Source organism: Staurois parvus, unplaced genomic scaffold, assembly GCF_062004578.1.
Source record: "Staurois parvus isolate SC_StPar_1 unplaced genomic scaffold, SC_StPar_1.0 ptg000811l, whole genome shotgun sequence".
In the NCBI taxonomy this organism is placed as follows: Eukaryota; Metazoa; Chordata; class Amphibia; order Anura; family Ranidae; genus Staurois; species Staurois parvus.
Window position 1 is genome coordinate 338,521 of NW_028318607.1, and position 13,068 is coordinate 351,588.

The 13,068-nt window shown below is 43.1% G+C and overlaps 1 protein-coding gene across 2 annotated transcripts in view; it reads left to right on the plus strand.

The window, feature by feature from the left end:
* The window catches only part of ATL1 (atlastin GTPase 1), a 104,335-nt gene extending 95,539 nt beyond the window's left edge, over nt 1–8,796 (plus strand). For both annotated transcript variants that reach the window (XM_089654857.1, XM_089654858.1), the window contains exons 11-14: nt 2,009–2,080; nt 3,302–3,733; nt 4,882–4,896; nt 8,093–8,796. In XM_089654857.1, the coding sequence (XP_089510983.1) occupies nt 2,009–2,080; nt 3,302–3,733; nt 4,882–4,896; nt 8,093–8,200 (627 nt within the window). In that variant the 3' untranslated portion in view covers nt 8,201–8,796. The remainder of the gene's footprint in view (nt 1–2,008; nt 2,081–3,301; nt 3,734–4,881; nt 4,897–8,092) is intronic.
* The last annotated feature ends 4,272 nt before the right edge of the window (nt 8,797–13,068 follow it).

Genomic DNA, 13,068 nt, shown 5'->3' on the forward strand with positions numbered 1-13,068 from the left:
GATCATATCCCCCTTATGTATTATACACGGAGATCATATCCCCCCTTATGTATTATACATGGAGATCATATCCCCCTTATGTATTATACATGGAGATCATATCCCCCCTTATGTATTATACATGGAGATCATATCCCCCCTTATGTATTATACATGGTGATCATATCCCCCCTTATGTATTATACATGGAGACCATATCCCCCCCTTATGTATTATACATGGAGATCATATCCCCCCTTATGTATTATACATGGTGATCATATCCCCCCTTATGTATTATACATGGAGATCATATCCCCCCTTATGTATTATACATGGTGATCATATCCCCCCCCCCCTTATGTATTATACATGGTGATCATATCCCCCCCCCCTTATGTATTATACATGGAGATCATATCCCCCCTTATGTATTATACACGAAGATCATATCCCCCCCCCCCTTATGTATTATACACGGTGATCATATCCCCCCTCATGTATTATACATGGAGATCATATCCCCCCCTTATGTATTATACATGTTGATCATATCCCCCCCTTATGTATTATACATGGAGATCATATCCCCCCTTAATCTCCTCTTCTCAAGAGAGAATAAATTCAGGTCCTCTAATCTTTCCTCCTAGCTGAGCTCCTCCATGCCTTGCATCAGTTCGGTTGCCCTTCTCTGTACTTTTTAGTGCTCTTTTGCGCATTAGTGTCTTGGAAATTCGCTTTAACGAATTTCTCCTTACCGTGAGTACTCGCAGTTGGATGCGCAGAAATCCCCCATAAAGCTGTGCGAATCTCGCTTACCACGACTGCAGCTAAACTACACGATTCCTGCCCATCCAACTACTTTAGCTTCTGTTGAAATGTGGGTGATTGGAGCTCCCTATACCTGGAAATGATCACATGACACCTTCAGGTTGATGGTTGAATTCACATAAGGGCCGGCTTCAGACTCAGCCCCCGGTTTTATTACAAACACACACACGCCCCCCCACATGAATAAGGTCAATTCCCTCCCACAGAACAATGCAATGGGGAATGCCTATACACAGGATGTACATTCCGATTGGAGCATAACCTTTTCTATTATCTGTCACTGGTCCTCCCCCATGAGCCTTCTGAGGTCAGCAGACTTCCTCCCCTTCCTCCCATGAGCCTTCTGAGGTCAGCAGACTTCCTCCCCTTCCCCCCATGAGCCCTCTGTGGAGAGCATATCTCCTCCCCTTCCTCCCATGAGCCCTCTATGGAGAGCATATCTCCTCCCCTTCCTCCCATGAGCCCTCTATGGAGAGCATATCTCTTGTTCCAGCTCCTAGCAGTATGTTCATTCTCTGTACAAGCATTCCCTAGAAATATCAGTCTGTACCTGGATGGGCCCGATAAGATCTTTATTAAAACACATCCATCCGGATACAGTTCAGATTGGTAATGGGTTGTAAGATATGCATAAGCCTACACGCGGAGTTCGTACCGCTTGGCGCCTTGCGGCACGGAGTCCATGTGGTACTTTGCTGCTGATATGTGGATACAGGCCCGCGGTCTACTGCCAGCGGCATTCGCATCGAATGCCGTGGTGGTATACACGCCGGTCTATAAGCGCAGATCTGCCATCTCATCCGTTACCGAGCTGAGTACTGTAATACATACATTGTACATGCACATGGCCCAATTGCAGCCTTCAGAGCTTTAATTAAGCCACACGAGAGACATATGAATAACACGAATATATGACACATTTAAAGTTCGACCAACAATACAAAATTTCCATGACATTAGCCCCGAGGAAGGGGGAGGCCTTTCCCCATAAAACACATTGGCTGTATTTGATGCTCTTATAAATGTTTCAAAAAGTGATATCACCTCTTGTAGTAGGCAGTCCTCAATATCCACCCTTTAGAACAAAACAATAGTTTCGGCTGGAGTGGGGCTTTAATAGATATCTCAATAATCAGCCTTGATGGTTAGTATAACCCCACCGTCCCTATTAATATTTGTATTGTCTCTTCCTCATCAGGCTACAGCAGAAGCTAACAACTTGGCAGCCGTGGCCACAGCAAAAGACTTGTACAATAAAAAAATGGAAGAAGTAAGTGAATTAATTTTCATGAAATAATTTCCACTTGCGTGCAGGCTGGGTGCAGCGTGGTGCAGTGGCAGGAAGGACACTGAGGCCCAGATGCAGAAACAAGTATATTGAAGAACTTGCAAAAACAGTCAACAGCCCATAGGGGAGAACGCCCATCCAGGAAACACACAATCAATGCAGCGGAGATTAGCGATAGCAGGCCTGAGCTGAAGACAGCGCCTGGTGATCGAAGTGGAGTGTGGCATGGTCCATCTGACCACAGCAGGAGCTTGCAGAAGTGTAGACATAGGCCCTACTCTTTCCTTACTCCTCTGGAACCTCTCTCTACTGCTAGTGCTCTCCCTTACAGGCGGGGTACCTCTTCCTACACTAGCCACTTTGCCAATGTGCGCAAAGGGGGCAGGCACTTAAAAGAGGCTCGGCGTGACCCAAGATGTCCGCCAGGGTCACTTGGATGCAGCACGACCAACCAGAACTCTGTCCCAGGGAACTGAGCTGCAGTACCACTTCAGTCGAGCGCCACCTACAGTGGAGAAAGCAGACTGCACCTGCCTACTTGCGTATTGGCCTGTTTAGTCAACAGAAAGCTTAATTGGCATTATACACGACCTACCTAAAATGACTTACACAGTGTTGTTTCTTATCAATAAATGCATCATAATTGCCGTTCTTGTGTATGAAGTTGAACAAAACCATGAGAAAAAAAAAATGGGTTACCTACATAGAACATTTGTTATCATTATCAGCAGTCTTGAGGCTGTCCAAGCTATAAATGCCCATATGGAAGAAAAATATATTTGAAATATATTTGAAAAATATTCTTCCCAAATATATTGACATATATTTGAAGTACTTCAATTTGGGCCATATTCAATATATTTCAAAATATATTAAAAAATAAAAATAAAATTATATATATATATATATATATATATATATATATATATATATATATATATGTGTATATATGTGTGTGTGTTGAAATGCGTTTTTATTACAAAATATATGAAAAATATTTAAAAAAATACATTTCAATTATAATGTATGTCTTTAAAAATACAAATCTACATTTTTGGAATGCATTTACTAATATATGTAAAAATATATGTTAAAATGACTTTTGCATATGTTAAAAAAAATCTGAAGAATATATTTTTTAAAAAGATATTTTTAAAAATATATATTTTTTAAAATATATTCTTCCTTCCTCATGTCAACCAGGTATGTGGAGGAGACAGGCCCTTCTTAGCGCCCACTGACCTGCAGCATAAACACCAGGAGCTAAAGGACGATTCCGTCAAGCTGTTCCGTAGTGTGAAGAAAATGGGGGGCGAGGAGTTCAGCAGAAGATACCTGCAGCAGCTGGAGAATGAGATTGACGAGCTTTATGTCCAGTACATCAAACACAACGACAGCAAGAACATATTCCATGCTGCCCGAACCCCCGCCACCCTCTTTGTGGTCATATTCATCACCTATGTGTTGGCTGCTATCACTGGTTTCATTGGCCTGGACATTATAGCCAGCTTGTGCAACATGATCATGGGACTGACCCTCATCACACTCTGCACATGGGCGTATATCAGATACTCCGGAGAGTACCGGGAACTTGGAGCTGTTATAGATCAGGTGGCAGCCGCCCTATGGGACCAGGTACAGTACAGTATCTATATGTCTTCTCTATTGACATGACAATGGGCCACATGCATGGCAACACAAGAAAAATGGAGGCACTACCTGTAACAGCCACAGATATATTTTCTTTATGATAAAGGGGAGCAATTAAAATAATCAGAATCCTAAACGGGTTGTCCAACTAATAGTTATATTTTGGGTATGAGTAGACAGAGGTCCCAGGCTTCTCACATGCTTGGGGACTCCAACAGCAAGTTCTCCAGTTCTGCTCCTGATATTTACATTTTGGTTGGAGTCTTCAAGGCAGAGTTAACAAACTGAATAAGTAATTTGGATTTGTCATGTTTTGGGCAGGGCTGTTCCAGCAGGCAGATAATATATCTACAGCCTTTTTTGATGTCTTGGACAGAAGAGGGAATGTGTCCCTTTGGGGAGATTTTCCTTCATTTCTTCTTCCAGAAACAACAGGGACCCCCAGATTAAGTAAGGTTGGATGCTGGGTGAGGAAGAGGGAGTAGTGGATTTCTTTACTGTCACCATGTTTCATGTTCAACCTAAATATGGGTGTGTACCATAAAACATGGACAGAAAGGTGGACATAGCCTTCAAGGCTCCAGCATCATTGATATTAACCCAAATATTAAAGTGGAACTTCACTCAAAATTTGAAGTCTGGCTGGTTGGCTTCCTCCCCCAGCCTGGGAAGGGGTGGGGAACCACCAATATTTATTGTTACCTGCCCCCACTTCCACAATCCTTGCCCACCCCTTCCCTTCCTGCATCCTACCGGGACACATCACATGTCCCAGGAGGCTGTAGGACCATTTGCAAAGGGCTGCGGAGGCTCGTGCATGCGCAGTTGGGAGCCAACTGTGGTTCCTCAGGAAGCCACAGCTCCTATATCCAAGATGGCGGCACTTGCAACCTGCAGTGGTAAGGAAAACCATCTGCAGGAAGACAGCTCTGGACCCCAGGCACTGGTAAGTACTTGATTTTACTTGAGTAACTGCTGACTTTAAAAAACAAATCAAGCTGAAGTTTCTTTTTAGGACACTCCTTCTGTGTTGTGTATTGGCCTTTCAAAGGACTGAATAATTGATTAAACTGCTGTTAGAAAATGGACACTAACCTGATATTTCTTTTTCTTTTGAACTGTTTCTGACAAAGGGGAGCACCAATGAGGTAGGTGTTTTATTTCCATCAAATTGTGCACATAAATAAAAGACAGCTCTGCACTTAAAGTGGAACTAAACCCATTTCCCAAAACAGCTATATTTGAGGTATGCTGTGAATGGTAACTGTTACGGCTGCCTGTGCTCTTGACTAGACTGTCAAGTCATCAATGATTGGTGTCATAACTGATCACATGTGCAGCAACATGACAACTGCAGATCAAACAGAGTCAAAGATGGCAGGTTCCTTGGCTGTGAGGGATACGTGGGTTTAGTTTTTGCTTTGAGTCTCTTTGTAGAGTTAACTGAACTTGATCAAAAATGTATATTTTCTCTAGATAGACAAGGCTACGCACAACTGCCCAGTCATGGGATTTATCATCAGTATGGTAGTTGCAAAAATAATTTCAGTCTTTTAAACCAGTGGTCTCCAAACTGCAGCCCGGGGGCCAGATGTGGCCCTTTCCTTGCCTTCATCTGGCCCTTGGGCACTATTTCTTCCACTGACACTAACAGTGGGGCAAAATCCCTCCACTGACACCAATAATGGGGCACTATTCCTTTCACTGACACCAAGGATGAAGCATTCCACTCAGTGATACCAATGCTGGGGCACTATTCCTCTACTGACACCAATGATGGGGCACTAATCCTGCACTAACACCAATGATGGGGCACTATTCCTTTCTCTGACACCAATGATGAAGCATTCCCTCTACTGACACCAATGATGGGGAACTATTCCTCTACTGACACCAATTATGGGGAACTGTTCCTCCACTGACACCAATAATGGGGCACTATTCCTTTCACTGATACCAAGGATGAAGCATTCCACCCAGTGATACCAATGCTGGGGCACTATTCCTCCAAATGACACTAATGACGGGGCACTATTCCTCCACTGATACCAATGATGGGGCAGTATTCCTCCACTGACACCAATGATGAGGCAGTATTCCTCCACCGACACCAACGATTGGGCACTCTTCCTTTCACTGACACCAATGATGGGGCACTCTTCCTTTCACTGACACCAAGGATAAAGCATTCCCTTCACTGACACCAATGATGGGGCACTATTCCTACACTGACACCAAAGATGGAGCACTATTCCTTACACAGACACCAAGGTTAAAGCATTCCTCCCACTGATACCAATGCTGAGGCACTATTCCTCCCACTGACACCAATGATGGGGCACTATTCCTCCATTGACACCAATGATGGGGCTCTATTACTTCCACTGACACCAAGGATGAAGCATTCCTTCCACTTACACCAACGATGGGACAGTATTTCTCCACTGACACCAATGATGGGGCTATATTCGACTGATGTGAATGTACAATATATATGTGTAAAGCGCTGCGTAAATTGACGGCGCTATATAAATACCTGAAATAAAATAAATAAATATATTCCTTCCACTGACACCAAGTATGAAGCATTCAACACACTGATACCAATGATGGGGCACTATTCCTCCATTGACACCAATGATGGGGCTCTGTTACTTCCACTGACACCAATGATGGGGCACTATTCCTTCCATTGACACCAAGGATGAAGCATTCCTTCCACTTACACCAATGATGGGACACTATTTCTCCACTGACACCAATGATGGGGCTATATTCGACTGATGTGAATGTACAATATATATGTGTAAAGCGCTGCGTAAATTATCGGCGCTATATAAGTACCTGAAATAAAATAAATATATTCCTTCCAGTGACACCAAGTATGAAGCATTCAACCCACTGACACCAATGATGGGGCACTATTCCTCCTACTGCCACCAATGACAGGGCATTATTCCTTCCACTAATACCGCAGTCCGGCCCCCTCAAAGTCTGAAGGACAATAAACTGGCCCTTTGTTTAGAAAGTTTGGAGACCCCAGCTTTAAACTATACAATGTACTCTGTAGTTAGTATCCCTACCATCTGCTAATGGCGTTCTTCTTGTGACAAACACCTGTTCACCACTAAGACCACTGCAGACAACATGCACATCAGAGGCAGTTCACATCGTTCCCACCCTAGCGGAATGCTTGGATTGATAGTTTCTGTGTATGCAGAGGGAGAGGTGAATGCACTGCATGTGATAGGTATGAAGATATGTATGTAAATGGAAGGTATAAGGCATTAGTGTACAACAAAACAATGACGTAATAAAGTGATGGAAAGGATTAAAGCGTATCCAAACCCAAAAGCAAAATTCAATGTAAAGGAGCTTACCAAACCTTAAAGTGGAACTTCACCCTAAATGAGAAATTTCGCTTTTATTAATCCCCCCACATCCACATTATTGGCAGGTTTGTTGGGGGAGGGGGAGAAGGTACCTAATTTTGGTAGGTATCTCTCCCATTGTCCACTGGAATCGACTAGGTGATTGCACCGAAAGTTCTCCCCCTGCCTGAAACCCCTTGGGATACCCACAGGTTCCAGGAGTCTGCAGGACCATTCACAGAGCACAAGTGTACAATCCAAACGTACACGTTCCTGCGTTAAAAATGGCGGTGTGTATAAGTGGGTGCTGCAGCGACTGTTGGCTGGAACCGAACAAAATCAGTAAGGGAGAATGTCACCAGCACACCGAGGATCACCAATATGTGTTCAAAAGTTTTAATGAACAATCACATAGTTACAGCAAGGCAACGTTTCGGAGTCTCACAGGACCCCTTCATCAGGCATGTGACTACTCACAGGACCCCTTCATCAGGCACATGCCTGCAGGGGCGGACTGACAACTCATGGGGCCCCCGGGCAATAGGGGATCATGGGGCCCCTGTGTCCTTGCCCAAACTCAAAAAAGCATATGAAAAAGGTACCAGGGGCATCTCATGGGGCCCACTACTGACCCCGGGCCCTCGGGCAGTGCCCGAGTTTCCAAATGGTCAGTCCGCCCCTGCATGCCTGATGAATGGGACCTGCGAGACTCCAAAACATTGCCTTGCTGAAGCAAAAAACAGATTCATTTATGTCCACTGAACAGTTCGAAATTCGGTCAATACACGAAGGCAACATCATTTGCTGTCACGACCATGGGTTTTCGAAAATCCATTTGAACGATTTTTTGACTAGTGTATGGCTCACGGCAGTTTAGAAAGCTTGGAGACCCTTGCTTTAGGGGACAATGATACATTTTTCGAGTGAACCACTCTGACAGACCATTCTTGGTGACTTCCTGCTTTTTTTGTAGGCTCTGTACAAGCTCTACAGTGCTGCTGCCACCCACAGACACTTATATCACCACGCCTTCCCAGCTCCACAACACGAGGTGGCTGAAGACCATGACAAGAACATCTAGCCAGGTTGAGATTCAGTAGCCTGCACCATACAGGCCTGGAGAACGTTGGCAACTCTCACTGACAAAAGCTGCATGAACTTCAGTGTCCACGGACTCGTAAAATTCACAAGTGGCCAAGGCCCTATGTTCTGGGGAAGGCTCTGGTCTACTGGTAAGGAGTCTTGGAATGTCTGCCGTTTTGTTCAGGGCCTGCTTCCTGGGGACTCAAGACGTGGAACCGGCAGGCAACCGCAAACCAGGAAAGTAAACATACAATGGCTTTTGCTCATTTATTTTTAAACCAATGTATGATCATATACTAACGTCACTGTCCGTCTTGTCATTTCTTTTAAGTCCAGCCAGTTTTTCACTGGAAGAGATGTTACTCTCCTTTCCTCACATAGCTCATGTTGTCTTTCAAAGAGCACAAAATGGACAGTGTTCCACAATGTGTCCCGTTTCCATCACCTGATGTGCAAACACCTTGGCCGGTGCTCTTCACTCCTGCAAGCTTTATTGCTGCCTGTACACTCATATTGATTATATTGTATATTTTTGTTGTTAATGCAGATCCTGGTAATAAATATTGTTTCACAAAAGAATGTTTCACAAAAGGATGGTAGCCTCCCTAGTGGTCTGATTATGTCCATATTTCTGTGCTCAAAGCGGTACATTTTTTTGCATGGAAATATGTATTTTTTTTTATTGTAGGCCTGTAATTCTTAGGAATAACTCACTGAAATCTGTCCGAGCAAGAGTCTAGTAAACATCCCGGGTAAGATAAAATTTGAAACCCGAAATCATAAATTATAATTTTAATAAATAATCATAAAAAATAATAATATTACATTTAACTCAATAATATAATCAAACCAAAAACATTGAAATGTGAAATATAGCGCCAAGTTCGCACATCGCTGAGCTCAGTCGCAAAATCGTTTTCAGTGTCTGATGAGGAATTTCCCCCACGAATCATTATCACTCAATTCTGCAAGTGGTTCTGATTTACTATCGCTGTTCTCTAGCCGGTCTAAAACCGCTTTTGACCTAAAGGGACGCTTTTTGGACGCCATGGACGTTTCTCAGTTTCCAGGCAGAAAGAACAGTAATAATGCAGGCAGGGCGCCGGACAAAGCACTCGGGACAAAATGTATGTGAAATGGTTTGATACAGTAATGGAATACTATGAGATTTTAGTGAATGCCACTTTTAAAATTTTCAAATTTCCCACCAGTTCCGTCCCTGTACGTCCCGACGCCGCAGGGAACGGAACCCAGAAGACGGATGCCGGCATCAGCCGGAGGACATTGCCGGGGACACTGTAGAGGGGAGCGAAGGACAAGGTAAGTGCAGAAGAGATCCCGGAGCAGCACTGCAGTGTATTCCAGAGTGTAGCTCGGGGTTACCGCTTGTGGTGCTGAAACTTTACCCCGAGCTACACTCGGGAATACCACCAGGGAGGTTAAAGAGGGATTTTGACAATGTCAGTGATGCTATTGTCAGGCAGCTTGGGTGCAGTATGTGCTGCCATTGAATGATGCTTCCTTCAGTAAATAAAAAAAGGGTAATAGTTTACGCACTAACCCAAGGTTGCCCATCAGTCATTCTAGCTTAAAGTGGTTGTAAACCCTTCTACATACAGTACATCCAATGAAGTGACTGGCCTCAGGTGATACACAGAGATGAAACGAATCCTCCTACATATGTTGTACCTGTTTATCTACAGTCGTCTCTTCTCAAATTTAAAATTTCGTTCTGCAGGACTTTTCATATTGCGAAAAATTTGTAAACCGAAAACGCAGTTTCCCATAGCAATGCATTGAAAACCAATTAATCCATTCCGCAGGTCAGAAAAAAGTAAAAAAAAAAAATCTTTTGTCTGTTCAAAACTCTTTATAAAGTGCACTTTAAAGGCATAAATACAAGAGTACCTCGGTTTACGAATTTCATTCGTTCTGCAGGACTTTTCGTATTGCGAAAAATGTGTAAACCGAAACGTGGTTTCCCATAGGAATGCATTGAAAACCAATTCATCCATTCCGGAGGTCAGAAAAAAAGTAAAAAAAAAAAAAAAAAAGTCTTTATCTGTTCAAAACTCTTTATAAAGTGCACTTTAAAGGCATAAATACTGTACAGGGACATGATAAAAAAACAAAAAAAAAACAAAAAACATTCCTAAATGCATTGAAAACCAATAAATCCGTTCCAGAGGTCAGCAAAAAGTAAAAAAAAAAGTCTTATCTGTTCAAAATTCTTTACAAAAGGCAGAGTAATGTACAGGGACATGATTAAAAAACAATTCATAAATGCACTGAAAACCAATTAATCCGTTCATATTGTGAAAAAATTTGTAAACCGAAACGTGGTTTCCCATAGGAATGCATTGAAAACCAAATAATCCGTTCCGGAGGTCAGAAAAAAGTAAAAAAGTCTTCTGTTCAACGCTCTTTATAAAAGGCATAGTACTGTACAAGGACATGATTAAACAACAATTTGTAAATGCAGTGAAAACCAATTAATCTGTTTGTATTGCGAAAAAAAATTTCTAATCCGAGGCATTATTTTTAATGGATTTTCATTCGTAAACTGAAAATTACGTTAACTGAGGCGTTCGTAAACCGAGGTACTTCAGCGTTTTTAGTAGCTTTTAGGAGCGTTTGTGTTTTATTAGCGTTTTTACAGTACATGTATAAAAAAGCTAGAAAAAAGCTGTTAGGAGAGTTTTAGTAGCATGTAGTAAAGTTTAGCATTTTTTTTTTTTTGCTGGAAAAACACTCCAAAAAAAAAAAAAACTACAAAAACAATTTTTTTTTTGCTCCTAGACTCTGAAGCTCAAAAAAATGCCTAAAGTAGTATGCATTGACACATAGGAGAACACTATTTAGAAGCAAGAAAAAAAATTGCTAATAACAGCTTCTGGCAGCTTTAAAAAACCAATAGTGTGCATGGAGCCTCAGAAAGCAGGAGGGGAGCTAAAGTTATACTCTACAGAGCTCAGTGAGAGTGGATTAGAGGGATGGGACTCGTCCCCCTTCACAAGGCACACAAGAACAGAGCTGAGGCTGTCAATCGCAGGCTGTGTGCTGGAGGTCCCTACTCCCGACACCAGGACACCTATGTCACTGTAACAGAATGTAAAGGAAAAGCCTTTTATTGGAGCACTTAGATAGCAGGACAAACCAATGTTTCTAATCTTTCTCTTCCCTGTCCAAAACTGGAAAAATCAAATGTCTTTGGTGGTCTTTCACTGTGTACCAGCAACCTCTCAGCAGTGCAGCATTGTGATGTACAGAAATACTCATCACCCAACACTGCTTGACTCAGAAGCATGTCCCCATCCCACTACCAAAATGTGCCTGCAGATCAATGGCAGAGAATGATGTATAGGGTGGTGGCAGAGATCTACCTTGTTTTCTAAATATTGGGTATGTCTAACAGAAGGTCATTATCCTGTATTGTATGAACTAAACCTGACACTATTTCATGAATAGGCAGCCATCCATCAGGAGGTTTGATTGTGGTCATGGCACATGAGCCCTTCTTCTGGTGAAGCTGAGGATGGCCCTTTAGAATCAGGTAGAACTGTAGCCAAAACATTTTTGCTTTGCATAAAATTGGTAAGGGTTAGATGAGAGGGCAGCAGCACAATGAGTAATGCAGGGTGCAGAGGTCATTAGTATGAAATACACAGTGCAGGGTTCAGGAGTAATGCAGAGTGCAAAGGTCATTAGTATGAAATACACAGTGCAGGGTTCAGGAGTAATGCAGAGTGCAAAGGTCATTAGTATGTAACACACAGTGTTGTGGTCAAAAGTATGTAACACACAGTGCAGGGTTTAGGAGTAATGCAGAGTGCAAGGGTTCAGAAGTATGTAACACACAGTGCTGGGGTCAGAAGTATGTAACACACAGTGCTGGGGTCAGAAGTATGTAACACACAGTGCAGGCTTTAGGAGTAACGCAGAGTGCAAGGGGTCAGAAGTATGTAACACACAGTGCAGGCTTCAGGAGTAACGCACAGTGCAAAGGTCATTAGTATGTAACACACAATGCTGGGGTCAGAAGTATGTAACACAGTGCAGGCTTTAGGAGTAATGCAGAGTGCAAGGGGTCAGAAGTATGTAACACAGTGCAGGGTTCAGTAGTAACAGAGAGTTCAGGGGTCAGAAGTAACAGTGCAGGGTTCAGGAGTAAGTAATGCAGAGAGCAGGGGTCAGAAGTATGTAACGCACAGTGCAGGGTTCAGTAGTAACAGAGAGTTCAGGGGTCAGAAGTAACAGTGCAGGGTTCAGTAGTAAGTAATGCAGAGAGCAGGGGTCAGAAGTATGTAACACACAGTGCTGGGGTCAGAAGTATGTAACACATAGTGCTGGGGTCAGAAGTATGTAACACACAGTGCAGGCTTTAGGTGTAACGCACAGTGCAGGCTTCAGGAGTAACGCACAGTGCAAAAGTCATTGGTATGTAACACACAATCCTGGGGTCAGAAGTATATAACACAGTGCAGGCTTTAGGAGTAATGCAGAGTGCAAGGGGTCAGAAGTATGTAACACACAGTGCAGGGTTCAGTAGTAACAGAGTTCAGGGGTCAGAAGTAACAGTGCAGGGTTCAGTAGTAAGTAATGCAGAGAGCAGGGGTCAGAAGTATGTAACACACAGTGCAGGGTTCAGTAGTAACAGAGAGTTCAGGGGTCAGAAGTAACAGTGCAGGATTCAGGAGTAAGTAATGCAGAGAGCAGAGGTCAGAAGTAACACACGGTGCAGAGGTCAGTGGTGAATAGCATAGTGCAGTGGTCAGGAATAGCTAACATATCTCCCCCCTCTACCTAAGCTATCCCTCCTTCCAATACAAACACCTACCCCCTTAAGTTAAAAGTGACTACAGCACA